This window comes from Anastrepha ludens, chromosome 3 (genome assembly GCF_028408465.1).
Source record: "Anastrepha ludens isolate Willacy chromosome 3, idAnaLude1.1, whole genome shotgun sequence".
Taxonomy (NCBI): domain Eukaryota; kingdom Metazoa; phylum Arthropoda; class Insecta; order Diptera; family Tephritidae; genus Anastrepha; species Anastrepha ludens.
In genome coordinates this window covers 100,454,261-100,473,276 of record NC_071499.1, presented here as the reverse complement: position 1 = coordinate 100,473,276, position 19,016 = coordinate 100,454,261, and the positions used below count along the sequence as shown (strand labels likewise).

General features: G+C 36.9%; 1 protein-coding gene across 8 annotated transcripts in view; it reads left to right on the top strand.

Annotated features, from left to right (window-relative positions):
* The window catches only part of LOC128858609 (small conductance calcium-activated potassium channel protein), a 174,457-nt gene that overhangs the window by 86,438 nt on the left and 69,003 nt on the right, over positions 1 to 19,016 (top strand). For 5 of the 8 annotated variants that reach the window (XM_054095015.1, XM_054095017.1, XM_054095018.1 and 2 more), the window contains one exon: positions 5,806 to 5,951. In XM_054095015.1, coding sequence (XP_053950990.1) covers positions 5,806 to 5,951 — 146 coding nt within the window. The remainder of the gene's footprint in view (positions 1 to 5,805; positions 5,952 to 19,016) is intronic. The other 3 variants (XM_054095020.1, XM_054095019.1, XM_054095022.1) reach the window with 1 other exon arrangement.

Sequence of the window (19,016 nt, the reverse complement as noted above, 5' to 3'; positions counted from 1 at the left end):
AAAATATCTATAAACACCAATCACATAGCGCTGTTAATTTAGGAGTTACAGAACCACCATTTTTTGAGCTTTTGAGCCTCGGATAATTCCGCCACAGAGAATCCATTTTTAATAAATTTAGGCATTAACCGGACTTCTTCCGTTCTATGGATCTGGTGCTGATTTCACCATATAAATACTTAATACTAATCTTAGTATAGGAACTTTCAAGAAATGCCTTTCGATAATTTATCTATAACTTGACATTTTTTCACCTAACGCAGACGCACCGCTACACAACTTAAGATTACTTCATTTAATTCGAATTTTAAGACTTCTATTTATAATCAGAAGAAGTATTAAGGTGAAAAGGTCTCGTTATATTTTTCTGACACTTCAATCGTGGTTAGACTCCCTGTTAACACATTTTATGTCCGCTACTGTATATACGCGTAAATATGTGTATATCAACAACATAAATGGCAGAATTAAAATGTATACATACTTCCAAGTAGATTGCGTGAATCATGAGGATTTATCAATTTACGAAGCTATAGATAATGGCAATACCATAATTGATGAATGTGTAGTAATATTATAATAGGAAAAGCTTATTCTACACTTTCAGACGTTATCACATTTCATTTTAAAAGCTAAGCAATCATGTTTTAAAAAATATTCAGGGGTCCTTGGCTCCAGGATAATTTGTTTATATGATTTTTCGGGTTACTAACATGATTCATTGGCTTAGAAAAACAAGTCCACAACTGATTGGAGTACACCAAATGCTGAAAAGGTACCTCATATAATCCCGAAGTGACCAATTAAGCGATTTTTGTCGAGTTTACAAATGAGCACCAGTCGTTTCGTCCTCATGCAAACCGGCGCCAATAAGGAACACCAAGTAAAGCCAATGCAGAGGAGCGCTTCCAACTCTCTGCCACCAGCCATTGTTACTTCATCATTCGGGAACAATAAATAAGGCACATCTCTATACAATTATTTCGTTTTGTTGGGGCTCAATGTATTTGAAGTGGAGTAGTTTTTAAATCAATCATTTTATTAAACACAATGCTATAGTAAATCATTCCATGAACTTTTTAGAACACACCGACTTTAGACAACACATTACTGAATAAAAAGGTGGCTCATACCTTTATGTTGAAGATTCGTACACTGACATGTGTAATGACAGTGTTTAGCCCTATCAAAAAAAGATATTAGAACACACTGAAGGAATATAGACAAACCATTATTAACTGTAAGCAATATTAATTGATTTCTAAAATTAAAATAATAGTTAAATAGAGAATGCAGCAACTTTTCACCTCTATTCTGGTTTTGTTTTTAGTGATTAAAATGTGAAGGTTAGCACGCCACAAAAAACGACACCAAAAGATCTTAGTGTTAATACCCAATAAAGTATAGATACTTTTATATATTTAAGAAAACAAACTATTTCTGGTTATTTTTCTCATTTTTAAATATCAGGTCAGTCTATAAGTTCGTGCGTTTTTTAAAGGTGGTTTAAAAATTAATAAAAAAGATGTTTAAAGTATTTATTATTATTTTCCTTCATTATTTACAATATCTTCCCAACGTTTAGGCAAATTTTTAATTCCCTGCTCAAAAAATTTGTTGTCCTTGGAGCCAAAATACGCTTCGATATTCCTTTTTATAGCTTCTTTTGAGTGTAGTTCTTGTTACTCATATTGGATTGAAGTCCACGGAAAAGGTGATAATCACAAGATGCAATATCCGGAGAGTATGGTGGATGCGGCATTAGCTCTCATCCGAGCTCGTTCAGCTTGCCTAATGTTTGCCTTCCGGTATGAGGTCTTCGGTTGTCGTGGTGAAACAAAACTTCGCGTCTATTCACTAAAGACGATCGATTTTTTTAAGTGCCTCATTCAGGTTTCATAGCTGATGGGAATAATAATCAGCAGTTATCGTCTGGTTTGGTTCCAGAAGTTCATAATAAACAATACGAATACCGGCCATATCCCAGCAAATAGACAGGAGAATCTTCTTGGGGGTGTTCATTTCTGCAGGAGCAGTTGTTGCATTTTTACCACTTTTATAAAAAAATACAAAATATGCCTCTTATTCGTGTTCGAAGATTCCATTTTATTTTTTAACAACACGTGCTTCTATCCGCAATTAAAATCACTTGTTGAATGTACAATATATCAAAGAAAATATAAATAGTTCTGTTATATTCCGCGAATAATTTTTTGTATTCAAAAATCGTACAAAAGTAAAATTATGGGTGAAGTACGCACGAACTTATGGACTGACCTGATACATATACATATACCTATATTTAATTGGCGTGGGTATTTATGTTGTTCCACAAATGAAGCGGCCTACAGTTTTAAACCAACTCCGAACGGCAATATTACTTATGAGGTGCTTTTTCGGGGTAGAAATACACTCGGAGGCTTACCATTGCGTGCCGAGAGCGACGGATTTTTCTTTTTCTTAATTTTGGTTTTTCACGGAGATTCGAAGCTACGCTTTCCGAATGGTACTCACGAACATCATTTTCACCTTTTCGAATATTGCTCACAATCACACATATCGAACTCGAACTTGATTTTGTTATGTACAGAATTGGAAATCGGTGTTTACAAACTGGAAGGGGACTATTTACGAATTTACTTATTTCTTTATTTTGTCTACGAAACCATGTTCTTACCGAAAAATAACTTAAAATTTACCTAATCATTTCAGAAGCTAGAAAACTGAAGAACATTAGATCCTATTCTCTCTAACAACTACGCCTTTGGGGGTATTATATCTTAATGAAATACTTAAGACGGACGTAGGATTCTCAGGATATTTAAGATTTAAGAGTATGCAACGAGAATAATAAAAGAGTTCACCATAGGCTCACCAAAATTTAAGGAGCAAAAAGCATATTTTCAAAAGCATTTATTGAACACGTTCCATCCTTTTTGTGGCTAACTTATTGGCCGGTCTCCATACAAAAACAACACATTTACCATGTGACTGAACAAATTATGTAAAGAGAAGGAATTTGACGTTATACGGCCCGCAAAAAAAATGTAATACCACAACATTTTGGCCTGTTTTTATTGTTTTTCTTCCGTTATTTTTAATTTTCATTAATTTTGTATAAAAATAATAGGACTATGAATAAGTTCGTGCGGTTTTTTTCGAAATTTGAAACTTTATTGACGTAAAATGGTTACAAATTTAATATTCAAAATATTGTCCATCGCTTACTACTACTTTTTCCCATCTTTCTGGCAATTCACGGATTCCCTTTGTGAAAAATTCGGTCGGTTTTGCCGCAATCCACGAATCGATCCATTTTTTGACTTCATCGTAATTACGGAAGTGCTGGTCAGCCAGGCCATGTTGCATCGATCGGAAGAGATAGTAATCGGATGGCGCAAGGTCTGGACTATACGGCGGGTGGGGTAGGACATCCCATTTGAGCGTTTCTAAGTATGTTTTGACCACTTGTGCAACATGTGGCCGAGCATTGTCATGTTGCAAAATAACTTTGTCGTGTCTATCGGCGTATTGCGGCCGTTTTTCTCGCAGTGCTCGGCTCAAACGCATCAATTGTCGTCGGTAGACATCCCCCGTAATCGTTTCATTCGGTTTCAGTAGCTCATAATACACAACACCCAGCTGGTCCCACCAGATACACAGCATAACCTTCAGGCCATGAATATTCTGCGCCGACGTCGATGTTGAAGCATGGCCAGGGTATCCATACGTTGCCCGACGTTTTGGATTGTCGTAATGGACCCACTTTTCATCGCCAGTCACAATTCGATGCAAAAAACCCTTTCTTTTGTGCCGTTGAAGCAGTTGTTCGCATGCCATAAAACGGCGTTCAACGTCTCTTGGCTTCAATTCATACGGCACCCAATGGCCTACCTTTCGGATCATTCCCATGGCTTTTAAACGTTTGGAAATGGTTGATTGATCAACTCCCAAAGTTTTTGCAACCTCTTCTTGCGTTTGAGCCGGATCTTGATCGAGCAATTCCTCCAATTCGGTATCCATGAACTTTGGCGGCGCACCCTCGCGTTCTTCGTCTTCCAAGCCAAAATCACCACTTTTAAAGCGTGCAAACCACTTCTGGCACGTTCGCTCAGATAGAGCATGCTCACCATAAACTTCCACCAAGATACGATGACTTTCGGCTGCTTTTTTCTTCATATTAAAATAATGAAGAAGAATTCCCCGCAAAAACACATTATTTGGCACGAAATTCGACATTTTCAAGTGTGGTAAAAATATTGTTGTTTACGCTTCAAATAAAAAACTTATACTGACGTTTGTGCCTTACGACAGTAGCTCTCCAATGAATGTTTGGAAATGTGGATCGATGGAATAATAATCAAGTTACGCCATCTGTTGTAAAACCGCACGAACTTATAAATATACCTATTATTGTTCCCTATCCCATTCAATTGTAGTATAATAAGATAATTTGCAAGTTTGAAGCGGCTCAAAATTCTAGTTGTTTTTGATCATATTTTCCCTGCCGATGTTACTCATCTCTCCGTATAAAAAAATGTCGGGCATTCGTTGTATATGTATATGTATGTAATTAATATCCACTAAGAAAAACTTGTGGGCGCCACGTAAAACTGGTGGTATTTTATATTTGAGGAGAAGTTTGAAATTTTGATTTATATGATATTTATTGTAGACTGAACTATAGTTTTAGATTTAATTTAATAAAAAAAGTAGTCTCAAAATACATTAATGTAATGCAATAATGTATGGCGGCCGCCGTAGCCGAATGGGTTGGTGCGTGATTACCATTCGGAGAGAACGTTGGTTCGAATCTCGGTGAAAACATCAAAATTAAGAAAAACATTTTTCTAATAGCGGTCGCCCCTCGGCAGGCAATGGCAAACCTCCGAGTGTATTTCTGTCATGAAAAAGCTCCTCATAAAAATATCTGCCGTTCGGATTCGGCTTAAAACTGTAGGTCCCTCCATTTGTGGAACAACATCAAGACGCACACCACAAATAGGAGGAGGAGCTCGGCCAAACACCCAAAAAGGGTGTACGCGCCAATTATATATATATCATGCTTAAAAACAAATATTTTGTCAAAAATTATTCCAACTCTCACTCACACTGATTAGGAAACCATTCGATAAAATACAACTTCTAGGCATAATGTTAAAAATATTATGGTAGGGATGCCATTTAAAAGCTTTTACACAAATTCAAGAAAGTCGCACCTTCAGGCACCACAAATGAAGATTGTCTATATCACTCCGAAGATTAATGACATTCAAGGGGTATTTAATTACTGAAATACTTTAAGTCTGTATTGAAAGCTTTTTGGTTTGCTGTGCAATCTATATTCTTTCGGATTCCACCTAAGTTGAACACTGTGTTCACAAAAATATTTTATAGACTGAGTGGTTTAATGAATTTACCTCTCGAATTAAAGCACGACTAGTACCCGAATTTTCCTAAAATACATTTACACTCCTCGTGTCTTATGCCAGAGCTAGACTTGCTGCCTATAATAAATTTTAATTTATACGAATTCATTAATTTTAAGGCTAATCGTAAGTCACTTAAATCCGCGCAATATAGTTTATTTGGAAGTTAAAATTATACATTTTCACACACTCACCAAGTATCGAAAATGCACCTGCATACTCAGTTTTAGATTTATGTACTTTTATATAAATACATATGTTAAATGCAACTCTTATTTAATCAAGCAATACGGTTCGAAAATAAGCAAACAAAAATATTTTATATTTTATTGCATGTACATTTTTTATGGAACATCCTCGACATTGAATGAAATAGCTCCGCAAACCAGCATCCACTCTTTCAATTCCTGGCTCGATGAAAACACCTTCTATAGCGAATCGGGAACAGAATTCATCCGGATGCAACGAAGAAGCAGCCGAGGCTCTAGTGGGTATCCACTCCGATTACCCCAGGTATGAAATGTATGTATACCCAAAATCCTTTCACAATTCATATTTAGTCATTATATATAGTTATGTATTACCTGTTATATATACTTACATATGCGTAGCTTCCTTACAAACTTACCTACGTAAATTTAGTACTCGAAATAATTGCTTGAAAGAAAAATGTATACATTTTTTAAATATTCAGAAAATTAGCTAGTAATCATATGCACCTTGATGCTGTAGTAAGAGACATTCACATTTTTGGAAATCAAACCTCAAACGACGAATTACGGAGATCTGCCTTCGCTTCGCTAACTGAGCGTTATAGCTTATGTCTGTAAATCGCGAAGATCCACATACATATTAGTGATCCCATTTTAGAGATTTAATAACTTTTAAATCAGCTTAAGTGGGTCTAAGAAAAACGAAGCACAATGACAGTGGACTCACATATCTAACAATTATATGCCATTGGATCCGAGTTGGGCTTTTTTTAATCCACCTCATCAACTGTGACTGAGTGGACTACCAACAAGGGATATCATATTATTATTGAAAATATCGTATTATCTCTCTTTTCGCCAGTAGTAAAGACACTTAAGACCTTGTTGCTTTGTTCCCTCCCTCACCATATGAGCCTAGCAGAATAATAGCTTGCCTTCTTCAAAAAGGCTTGTCAGGAAAGGCTTGTCAAGGAAGACAAGTTGGTGCCAGATACACAGGTCATTGAAGCACCAATAACGACTGTAAATAATTCGAAATTTTTAGGCGCCTTTTTCAACCGCTAGCTCTTCTCATGGCATACAAATGCAATTCATATCCAAATATCGAATAAATGTTGTCGGTTGTTGTTGGTTTAAAGATATGCAGAGCTTATTTGGTCGCCATAAACTGATAGAACAATCAAGTAATTCCTTTTGATATTGCCCGAGCATTGCGCCCAATTAGGAAGTATAACATAATGTTCTACGCCGACTTTGTTCAGATAATACCCAAGGGATCGTGAAAAGCATCTATTTGAGCTTAAAGATGTAGTCCTGCAATACGTTTCAAATGCTGTACCCGACGGACCACGGGTATTCAAGCAGTACCCATCTCATGCGTTCATAAATTACTTTCTGGAAACTGTTCTAAATAGATTCCTACATGCCTAGTTCCTTCTTAGTTCTATTGCCTTAGTGCTTATGTAAACAATATATTAATAAAATAACAAATGAAAAGGTCTAAAACTAAGATATAACTTAATTAAAAAGTATACGATTATATTAGCAAATTAAATGATGCAACAAAGAAAATAAAGTATTTTTATTTATTGTAAAATCTAACGATATGTGATTCGAAATCTCATTATATTCGGGATTATAATATTATTAATAACAAGAGGGAGCTATAAGAGGGATGTGGGACAGAAAATTTTAGACATCTTATTGGTGACAAGGTAAATAAATGAAGCATATTCCAACCTAATTTTAAGCATATTCAAGTAATTTCACTGTGTACAAGTCTGATAAGTTTGAACTGTTACGTCAAACAAAGCCCAAGATCGAATATCATTTTGAGATAATATAATTAATATCGCTTGAAAATGAAAATTTAGAGTCAAAAAGTACTCCAAGGTCTTAGATCTCATCCACAAATTGGAGGACATTATTACGACGATTGTATGTAGAACATCACGAGGTTTAGAGTAAGTGACTTGAAAACATGTTTTTAAATTTAAATACACGAACCGGCGCTCGAAGTGTAACCAATAAAAAGGGCCATACATTTAGTTTGGAAAAATACTTTTATTCAATTCAAAGTAAAAAATGTGTGAAAATAATACACAACTAAGAATCAATTTACTTTTGCTCGATATGACTACCTTTTGCCTTGACTATGGCCTAGAGACGGTCCAGAAACAAATCGCAAGCTGCCCGAATGAGACTTGTAGGTATTTTGGCCCACACCCGGACAATGGCTTTTTTCAGCGCCTCGAGACTGGTGAATCTTGCTCTCTAAAATGGCTCAAAGAGAACAATATGTCGGATTCGCGTCTGGTGAATTTGAAAGCCATTGTGTGGACGTTATAAAGTTCGGAACGTTGTTTTTTAGCCATTCTTGGTTCACTCGAGCTTTGTGAGACGGTGAGGAGTCATGTTGAAACGTCGATGGTCTGCCACCAAAATTTTTGTCTGCTCACGGCTTCAAAGCAACCTCCCGATAATATTTCGCATTTATCTTGATGCCAGGCTCGATGAAAACGATTGGAGAGCGCCCATCTGCGGTTACAGCGCCCCAACCATTACTTGTGGGGGTGCTGTCTCCCGGTAGCCAATCGATGACTCAAATTCTCGTAAGAATGGTCGGTCAAGTAAACCCTATCGTTTTGGGAATTTATGAATTCCTCAATTTGAAACATTTTTTCGTCAGAAAACACAATGTTCGGAAACTGCCCGCTTTCGGGCAAGCGAAGCAACTCCTTCGCTCTCTCAAGTCTGCGTGAGATCATGCGCCTTTTGGATCTTGCAAGGCTTGATTTGATTTTATTTTTCAGTATGTAGCGGATGCTACGGTCAGGTATTTTCAGTTCTTCAGATTTCGCTCAAGTTGCGCCTTCACATTTTGGATCATTTCACGTGACGTTGCAGTCTTTTGATGACCACCTCCGTGACGTTTGGCGATTCTACCAGTATCATTGTAACGAGTAATGGTGCAATAAACAAAAACTGTATTTACTTTAAGGGGCTCGAACTTACAAACAATCGCTGGTTGTGATTTTCCTTTAATTTAATAATTTAAGTAATAATTATGTTGGAATTTCATTACTTATTTTCTTTTTTCGCGTTTACTTTCGGCAAAATGCTTCCGCACGCTTGTAAACAATACTCTGGACTATCATTTAGCCAACTAACAGACAGCTGATTCCCGTGTGAGTTTATTAAGGTTAGCATGGAATAGTAGGGGGTCTAGAATAGTAACTTGAAGTACCCCAGAAGCAGCAATGAAATGGGCTAAAGATTTACCCACAATTCCTTCCACTTAGATAAGATTTTAACCATAAGAGGAAAATCGAATGAAAGCCAAGAGACTCCACTTCACACAAAAGAATTATAGATGAAACAGTGTTAAAGGCCTGGGGAAATCAGTACAGAGCAATCAACGTGAAGTCCACATAAAAATGATTCAACACAATATTCACTGAAAACGGCTAGGTTGGAAACAGTGGGCCTACCTGTTACGAAACCATGCTGGTTGGAAGGAATTAGACATTTCGTAACGAAACATTATTTTTCTTTATTAATAGTTTCGATAAATTGGGAAGTAGTGGACAGCTTTGACGTTGGTCTATAGGTTCACATCATTCTTATTGCCACTTTTAAAGATTGGAGTAACTGTTGTTACTTTCCAATCATCAATGAAAATTTCGGCCACAAGTGATTTATTAAAAATAAATTTTAGTGGAGTTGCTATGATGGTCCACTTCAGTTTGAGATGAGGACTTGAAATTTAAAATTCCAAAATTAAGGGATGGAAACTGAGCAGATTGGGAAACAACATTAGAGTGATTATTGCCACGGAGAAAATTTTATTGAGAGAACTGGGCAAAATAATGGGCCATCTCAAGAGGAGAACTCGCTACTTTATCATCCAGACGAGCAGCAGTTGGTACGCTCGTGCACGTCTTATTGGATTTTCGAACATGACTCAATATATATACATATATATATATAATTGGCGCGTACACCCTTTTTGGGTGTTTGGCCGAGCTCCTCCTCCTATTTGTGGTGTGCGTCTTGATATTGATCCACAAATGGAGGGACCTACAGTTTTAAGCCGACTCCGAACGGCAGATATTTTTATGAGGAGCTTTTTCATGACAGAAATACACTCGGAGGTTAGCCGTTGCCTGCCGAGGGGCGACCGCTATTAGAAAAATGTTTTTCTTAATTTTGGTGTTTCACCGAGATTCGAACCGACGTTCTCTCTGTAAATTGCGAATGGTAGTCACGCACCAACCCATTCGGCTTCGGCGGCACCTCAATATTTTTCTCAAAACGAATAATATAGTTAAAAAGAAATTTATTTAGACAATTGGATTGTTTTTAAATACTGATATTTAATAGAGAAATTATAGAAATTATATTTTAAAACAATGGATCGAAAAGAATTTCGTGTTATAATTTTACACTGCTTCTTGATGGGGAAAAATACCATTCAAGCAAAGCAATAGCTTCAAAAGTATTATGGGGGCTCCGCTCTATCAGAAATAACAACTAATCATGGTTTGCTAACTTCAAACATGGTCGTAGAGACATCGATGGTGCACAACGCATTGGACGTCCAAATAAAGCGGTAACACCAGAAAACATAAAAAAAATGACAAAATCGTTTGAAATGATCGAAAAGTGAAGTTGCGTGAGTTAGCTGATATCGTAAAGATATCAGAAGGACGTGTTGGCTTTATATTGCATGACCATTTGACTATTAGAAAGCTCTGTTTAAAGTGGGTGCCGCGTTTGCTCACTGTTGACTATTCCCTTAATATGGCTCCCAGCGACTACTGGCTGTTCGCAGAATAAGTGATATATATAAGTGATGCATCGAAAATTCTACTCTTCGACCAGCTCTCCGTCCCAAATTTTTCTAAGCATGTCTTAATTTTCCTTACATTCGATTTGAAGGTAGATTGTATTACAGTTTTTTAATCATATTAATTATGAGCAATTTGAAGAAGCTGCTGATGACATACCCTGGGAGTGTGTTTATACTTGTATCAACAAACGAGCAGATTAATTTTATTTAAACCAATATAAGTTTCCTACTTGAAAAGTATGTTCCGCTCATACAAAAGGGTGTTATTCAGAAAAACTGAAATACTATGAGCATCAGCCTAGCACAGCAATAAGTCCTAAAAAAGCAATAGGTCAGTCCCTGATCGCAAAAGTAATCATGTTTCCGAAAATATAAATGTAAATAAGCTGAATGAGGAATTTGTACAACTACCCAGCTGCAACAGTAATATGTATGTGTTGTGAAATGTGTAGTAAATGTATGAATGGTACGATACCTCGCGTTTGTCAGTAAGAGCGCTTCAACTTTTTTTTTGAATAAAACACAAACGGTTTGACTTTTTTAACTAATTTTTTTTTTTATTATCGAGTTTGAACATATATATTTAAGTATGAAATTCGATTTCTTTTGCATGACCACCGCGTGCACGTTTTACGAAGTCCAATCGTTGAACCCAATTTTCGACCACTCTTTTGCATAAATCGGCCGAAATTCCAGCAATTTCGCGTTCAATATTGGCTCTGAGCTCACAAATCGTCGCCGGCTTGTTACTGTAGACCAATGACTTCACATAACCCCAAAGAAAATAGTCTAGAGGCGTCAAATCACACGAGCGCGGCGGCCATTCGACCGGCCCATTTCTGGAAATAATGCGCTCATCGAACTTACTCTTCAACAAATCAATTGTAGCGTGTGTTGTGTGGCTTATGGCCCCGTCCTGTTGAAACCACATGTCGTCTAAGTCCATACCATTCAATTGCGGCCAAAAATAATCGTTTATCATGTCGCGGTATCGATTTCCATTCACAGTAACGTGGCGATTGTTCTCGTCAACGAAAAAATATGGGCCAATTACGCCGCCGGCATGTAAACCGCACCAAACAGTGATTTTTTCGGGATGCAACGGTGCCTCATGAATCACGTGTGGATTGCTTTCTGCCCAGTAACGCATATTTTGCTTGTTGACAAAGCCATTGAGCCAAAAGTGAGCTTCATCACTGAAGATGATTTTTTGGAAAATTTATAAATTTTCATAAAAAATTTGCACGATTATTTTCATAAAAAATGTGCACGATTTGCAATCGTTGCTCAAGTGTGTAGCGTTCCATGATGAAATGTATACTAATGAAGTTTACAAATGACAAGCGAAAAATAAAAAATATTGCGTCGTTCGCCCTCCCCATCGGAAAAAAGTTGAAGCGCACCTATTGAAAAACGCTATACTTCTCTAATATTGATGATTGTGTAGTTGTCGAATCCGTCCTCAGTGTGAAATCTAATGCGATTTGGCATTTTAACAAAGTATGTTAAAATTACTCCGAACTCAGCTAAAATCATTCCGATTAAGAAATCGGATGGGAACTTTAGACCCATCGCAATACCACCTTTTTTGTCCAAAGTACTTGAGCGCGTGATGCGTATTCAGAGAAATTCTTTTCTGAGTCGTAATTTGCCAGCCAGTCGGTACCAATCTTGTTTTAGAGCCAACAGCCGCTAATAAGAGTATCGGCTGACGTCAGGCCAGCATTGATAACGATCGCGTAACTTTATTAACACTTCTGGATCATTCCAAAGGTTTTGACACTGTTAACCACGACATTCTAGCCTTGAAACTAAGCAATTGTTTAACTTCTCATCACAGCGTTACATTTAATAAAATCTTACCTCAGTGATCGCTCGCAAGCTGTTTGTGCCGATAACATTATATCTAACCATTTACCCCTAACTTAACATGTTCCCCAAGAGTGTGTTAAAATATTGTAATATTCATGTATATGCTGATGATGTTCAATTATATGTGAGCTGCCCTTTTGTATCCGTCAATAATTGTATTAAAAACCTCAACACTGACTTAGATCCTGTCAGCAATTGGGCCTGTGACAATGGTTTACTTTTAAATCCGGCTAAATCTCAGTGTATCTTGAGTGTAGTAAGTGTAAGCCTACAGTGAAGTGAAATTGAACAGCACTGTTATAAAATTGGTTGACTTTGCTAGAGACCTAGCAATAATTTTCAATTGAATTATCGTGGACTAGCTACATTCACAGTGCAATAGACAAGGTCTATGGCATGCTCCGTTCATTATGAGCTATTCAGCACTTTACCCTAGTGGAAATTCGACTAAAAACAAAAAACATTTCAGTTACCAACCTTATTGTATGGATATGAAATATACCCCAATTGTGACAGTCTGCGTCGTAGTAAACTTAATGTCCTCTACAACAACATCGCCAGATACATGTATTGTGCTTATACTGCTTGACAAGGTCATTAACTCTCGTGAGCCCAAATACCTTGTCGAACGAATTCAATTCACTAGATCGCCCCGTTCACTTAACCTACTTAGTATGAAATACTGTCGCCTTGTAACTGAACGTCAGTTCCTCGTTTTTGCTGTTCGTCTTGGGAGCTCTCTGCCACAAAAGATCAAAACCATTTGAAGTACACTGCGGTCTAAAAATGAACTCCTACATTATTTTACACATTAAGTTACTAATACGCATGTGTAAATATAATTATATATTCTTATAATGCTTCCTTGGTCTTCTCCTCCTATAGTACTTCCATTTTTTACAGCTAACTAATTCCCCTTCGGTGGCCGCCGAATGGATTGGTGCATTACTACCACTCAGAAGTCGGAGAGAACGTAGGTTCGAATCTCCGTGAAACACTAAAATGAAGAAAACAAATTTTCTAATAGCGGTCGCCTCTCGGCAGGCAATGGCCAACCTCCGAGTGTATTTCTACCATGAAAAAGCTCCTCATAAATAATATTGCCGTTCGGAGTCGGCTTGAAACTGTAGGTCGCTCCATTTGTGGAGCAACATCAAGACGCACACCACAATTAGGAGGAGGAGCTCGGCCAAACACCCAAAAAGGGTGTACGCGCCAATTATATATATGTATATATATATATATGTATATTTCCCTTTCTCAAATCTTTTTTCCTGAAACACCTTTATTTTTAATGTTTTAATGTTATTTTTAAGTTTTTAGGATTAAGCTCAAACACTGTAAAATAACTTATGGTTGTGCGTGTGATTAATAATAAAATAAATTATGAAGAGAGATGTGAAAGAAAAAAAATCAAGCACTGTTTAAGCTTTAAAACTTTATTTTTGACTACAAATCTTGCTCCAAAACTAGTTTTTTCCCGGAAAGTTTCACTTTTACACATGAAAATGTTAAAGTCTAATTTTTTTCCATGATTATACTCTATAACTATGTAAGTCCGTGTAGAATCTTGTTTACTACTTTTAGAAATAAATCATTGTCCAAATTAATCTTAAAAATTTAAAAGCTGAGACCAATTTCCTTTTATAGTCAGTAAGTAGTTTCATATTTAGTATTCAGTGAATGGATAAAATTATTATTGCGCAATATTGAGTGACATCAAAAATTCTTAATATCCGTATACCTAGCACGAGTAAGTACAATAAATATGTACTTGTAAATTTTTTCCATAACTAAAACTAACCTTTTTTGGCTTATTTGTAAAGTTGTATAACAATTGCAATTTTTCAATGGGTATTTCCATCGCAGCTGTTTGCCGTCACGATTACGGCTTTCTAACGTTAAATATGTTGGTTAAAAAACAAAAAACCTATTTGGTAGAGAAATTGATTTAAATAAAAATATTATTCAATGTACTGGTAACGGGCTGTCCTTTAACCGACTACCCCCTAAACTTATGCAATTCGATTGGCCTCAAAACCTTGAAACCTTATTTTACTAACACAAAGAAACAAATGTGAATATACGTACAGGGTCCGGCACTCGAAGTGTGACCAATTAAAAAGGTCATACATAAATTTAGTTTGAAAAATTACTTTTATTAAATTCAAAGTAAAATATGTGTGAAAATAATACACAACTAAGAATCAATTTACTTTTGCTCGATATAGCCATCTTTTGCCTTGACTATGGCCTTGAGACGGTACAGAAACAAATCGCAAGCTGCCCGAATGTGACTTGTAGGTATTTTGGCCCACACCCGGACAATGGCCTTTTTCAGCGCCTGAAGGCTGGTGAATCTTGCTCTCCAAAATGGCCCAAAGGGAATAATCTATCGGACTCGCGACTGATGAATTTGAAAGCCATTGAAATTCGGAACGTAGTTTTTTAGCCATTCTTGGTTCACTCGAGCTTTGTGAGACGGTGAGGAGTCTTGCTGTTGAGTCGCATTTACCTTGACGCCAGACTCGATGAAAGCGATTGGAGAGCGCCCATCTGCGGTTGCAGCGGCCCAAACCATTACCTGTGGCGGGTGCTGTCTCCTGGTAGGCAATCTATTACTCAAATTCTCGTAAGAATGGTCGGTCAAGTAAACCCTGTCGTTTTGGGAATTTACGAAATCCTCAATTTGAAAAAAAATCACACAATGTTTGGAAACTGACCACTTCCGGACAAGCGAAGCAACTCCTTCGCTTTCTCAAAGCTGACTTGTTGCTGATTTGGTATGAGATTTCGATCTTGCAAGGCTTGTCTTTGAGATCAGTTTTCAGTATGCAGCGGATGCTACAGTCAGATATTTTCAGTTCTTTCGCCATAATGATTGGCACTTCGTCGGGGACTGCGCTCAAGTCGCTTCTTCACTTTTTGAACCATTTTACGTGACGTTGCAGCCTTTTGATGACCACCTCCGTGACGTTTGGTGATTCTACCAGTATCATTGTAATGAGTAATGGTGCGATAAACCAAAACTGTATTTACTTTAAGGTGCTCGAGCTCACAAACAATCGCTGGTTGTGATTTTCCAGCCAAATATAATGCAATCACACTATTACGTTTAAAATACATTATTGATTTTCTTTTTTCGCGTTTACTCTCGGCAAAATGCTTCCGCGCGCTTTTAAATAATACCCTGGACTATCATTTAGCCAACTAACAGACAGCTGATTCCCGTGTATCAGCTGCGCTAGTGGTCTGAATTTGGCTACACTTCCAGTGCCGGACCCTATATTTCGATGTTCATAAGAATAAAAAATTCAATACAAATAAGAACATTCTTAACATACATATACGCACCTACATACTTATATAATGCACTGTTTGGATTAAAGCCAAAAGTTATTTCGATATGCTACGATTGTTATTTTGCTGTCACAATATAATGAACCCGACATCATTCATTGCTGCAATTATTCTCCATACCCACACATATTATTTTAACTGACTTTTTGGCAAATATACATTAAATTTTCAAGCTGTCATCATTTAACACACATGTGACATAATCATATGCACACGCACACAGTAGTTACGAGAAGGTCCTGAAATGAAATAAGCTGGCTTTGAAAATAAATTACTTATTGCACGTATTTCATAAAAAAAGATATTCATGGACAAAAATAAGGCATTCAAACTTCTAAAAAATCGATATTTTTTGTAAACATATGTAGAACAAATACTACTACTACCAAACAGAAAGGTGGCTTTTCAATACAAACTGTCAATTGCAACTGCATTCTTCTTTGAGCACTTCCAAAAGCACCAAATTTGATTTTATAATGAGTATCATTTTCAATATAAATTGATTATATTTTCGTATATTAGAAAAATCGTGATTTGGTTTTTCCTCTGTTTGTTTTTCTTTTTTTATTTTTATTTAGATGGCGGACTGACAATCCTCCTAACGACAGGCTATTCCGCCATCTATGAGATCACTTATGTGTAAGGCAATGCTAAAACTCAATGTTAGCTTCTTTAATAAATTTTATTTAATTATTTACAGACGTGAAATAATAATACAATTATTCTTACACGTAAAAAAGGAGCACTAGCTGACAGGACCTTCGGCTCGCTGATGTAAAAGTAATAGATAGTTAGCTTAGAGGTCTTACACAATCCTGTTTGGATTATTTACGATATAATAGTGAAAAGAGAATCCCCAAGTGACCATTTGTGCATTATAGTGTCTGTGGTATATAAATTTATATACGTCTGTTTTCGAAATATAGTCGAAGTTATAAGTGGTTCTTTCCCAGCGAGATTAGCTCGTTCTGCCGCTAGATTGTTCCCTTTTATGCCTGCATGGCCTGGTACCCGCATAAGTTTTATGCGGTCGCTATATTTTCATAATTTGCTCCGAATACAGGATATGATGTGCATTTTGTTCATTGTATTCATTATCGAGTAAATGATTGATTTGCTATCCGTGCAAATTACTGCTTTCAGTAAAGAGTTTTCAGCGAAGGTAATACCATGAAGGATCGCTGCAGCTTCGGCTGTATAAAAGGAGGCTTCTAGGGAGGAAACCGGCCGTGATTGTTTCTCCTTTCGAATTGACAACTGCAAACGAGGTGCTAGTATCAGTTATTGACCTAGCAGTGAAAATTAAGCTCCATTCGGGAAGTGAGTTCTGCAAAAAGGCGTTCGTAAACAATAGAATTGGTGTGATTTTTAACATATTTCGCTAAGTTTAATATAAAATTAGATTCTTTCATCAACCATGGCGGAAACAGTACATTTTGGCGAAGTGAAGCGAAAGTGATAACAATCTCTCTAGCTTAATCGATGCACAGCGCAATCGTCGATTTGCGACGTGGAGTCTTATTTCTTTGAAGCGCACCTACCACTGCTTCATATAAATCGCTGTTGTAGCAAGGAAATAGCTTATTTATAAGTTTAACTATTCTTTCTTCAATTGTGGGGAGGCCGGCTTCCGCCAGTATAAATTTTGTTGGGGATTTAGGCAGAACACGGATGCTTCTGGTAAGCTGAATAAATTAGTTTTATGTTGCTTTACGGACAGTTACTATAAATAGGAAGGTCATAGTCTATCTTCGATAATATGAGTGCCCTGGTTACATTTATTAGCGTTGAAGAGTTAATTAAACAGTGCTTAGATGACAAGTATTTGATAATATTGAGCCTAGCAGCCAGTTGTTTTCTTAAATATGTACAATGTTCTTTGAAAGTTAATTTTTTGCCAAAAATTACAACCAAAAACTTTAAGTTAACACTATTTACAATTTGCATGTTTTTATTACAATACTTAAACTAAAGTAATTACATTTATGTTTCCGGCAAATATGGAAGGTTTTGCATTTATTAATAGATATTATATGTTGGCTTCCGATGGTTCGGACCAAGTGTTTAAGTCAGATAGTATATTAATGAAATCTTGTTTGACGATGTCTAGGTCATTAAATTTAGAACACAATAGTAAGTCGTCAGCATAGCATACGTAAGAAACATATTTATATTTATTAATAATTTGGCTAATTTCATTGAACGCAGTTAAAAATAAAACAACAGAGAGTGGAGAGCCTTGAGAGATGCCGTTGTGCACAACAAAAAAGTCTAAATATGTATTATTTACTTTGGACACAGATCTACGATTAGTGAGAAAGGCCTGTATAATTTAAAGTATTTTACCGCTAAGGCTCCATTTTTCCAACTGCCGTAGGACAATATGGCCTCTGACATGGTGGAAGACCTTCTCAAAGTCTATGCTTAGAACCAAGAGGTGGTTTCTATTGGAAAGATCTGTAGAAGTGTAGTTTTCCAATAAGAGCAAGGCATAAATAGTGCCCTGACCTTCTTTGAAAGCTACTTTCTGTGGACTTAAATAGTTGTTCAAAGCATAACATGAAATGCGCTTGGCTATTATTTTTTCGAATAGTTTGCCCAAACAGCTAAGTAGAGCGATGGGTCTGAACCCTGAAACTTCCGTTGCAGTATTTCCTGGCTTTAGAATAGGAATAATACGCTTGAGGATAAATACCTTAATTGAGGATATTGTTGTATAATTTCAGTAATCTAATTTTTAGGCACAAAGGTAGATGTTGAAGCATGGGGTACGGTATTCTGTCGGCCCTAGGGGTTTTGCCATACAGTGAAGGTAAAGTGGACTCTATTTCGTTGTATGCAATCTCGCAGCCAGTGATATTTGATATTGTATTAGGTGCGTAACTAAGTTCTCGCTGTTTTTTTGATGAAACTACAATTTTATTCTGAAAAAATGGTTACAAGTGAATCATTGAAAGTATTGCCCATCGCTGGCTACTACTTTTTCCCATCTTTCTGGTAGATCTCGTATACCGTCGCGGTAAAACTGTTCATCTTTTCAGGCTATCCACGGATCAAGCCATTTTTTAGTGTCTTCATTTGAATGGAACTGCTGGTCAGCTAGACCATGTGCCATCGATCGGAACAGGTGATAATTGGACGGCGCAATATCTGGAGAATGTGGCGGGTGGGGTAGGGTTTCCCATTTCGGTGTTTCCAGGTAGGTTTTAATGGGTTTGGCTTCGCGGGGTCGAGCTTTGTCATGCAGTAGGATCACTTGTTCATGCCTGTCCGCGTATTGCGGCCGCTTCT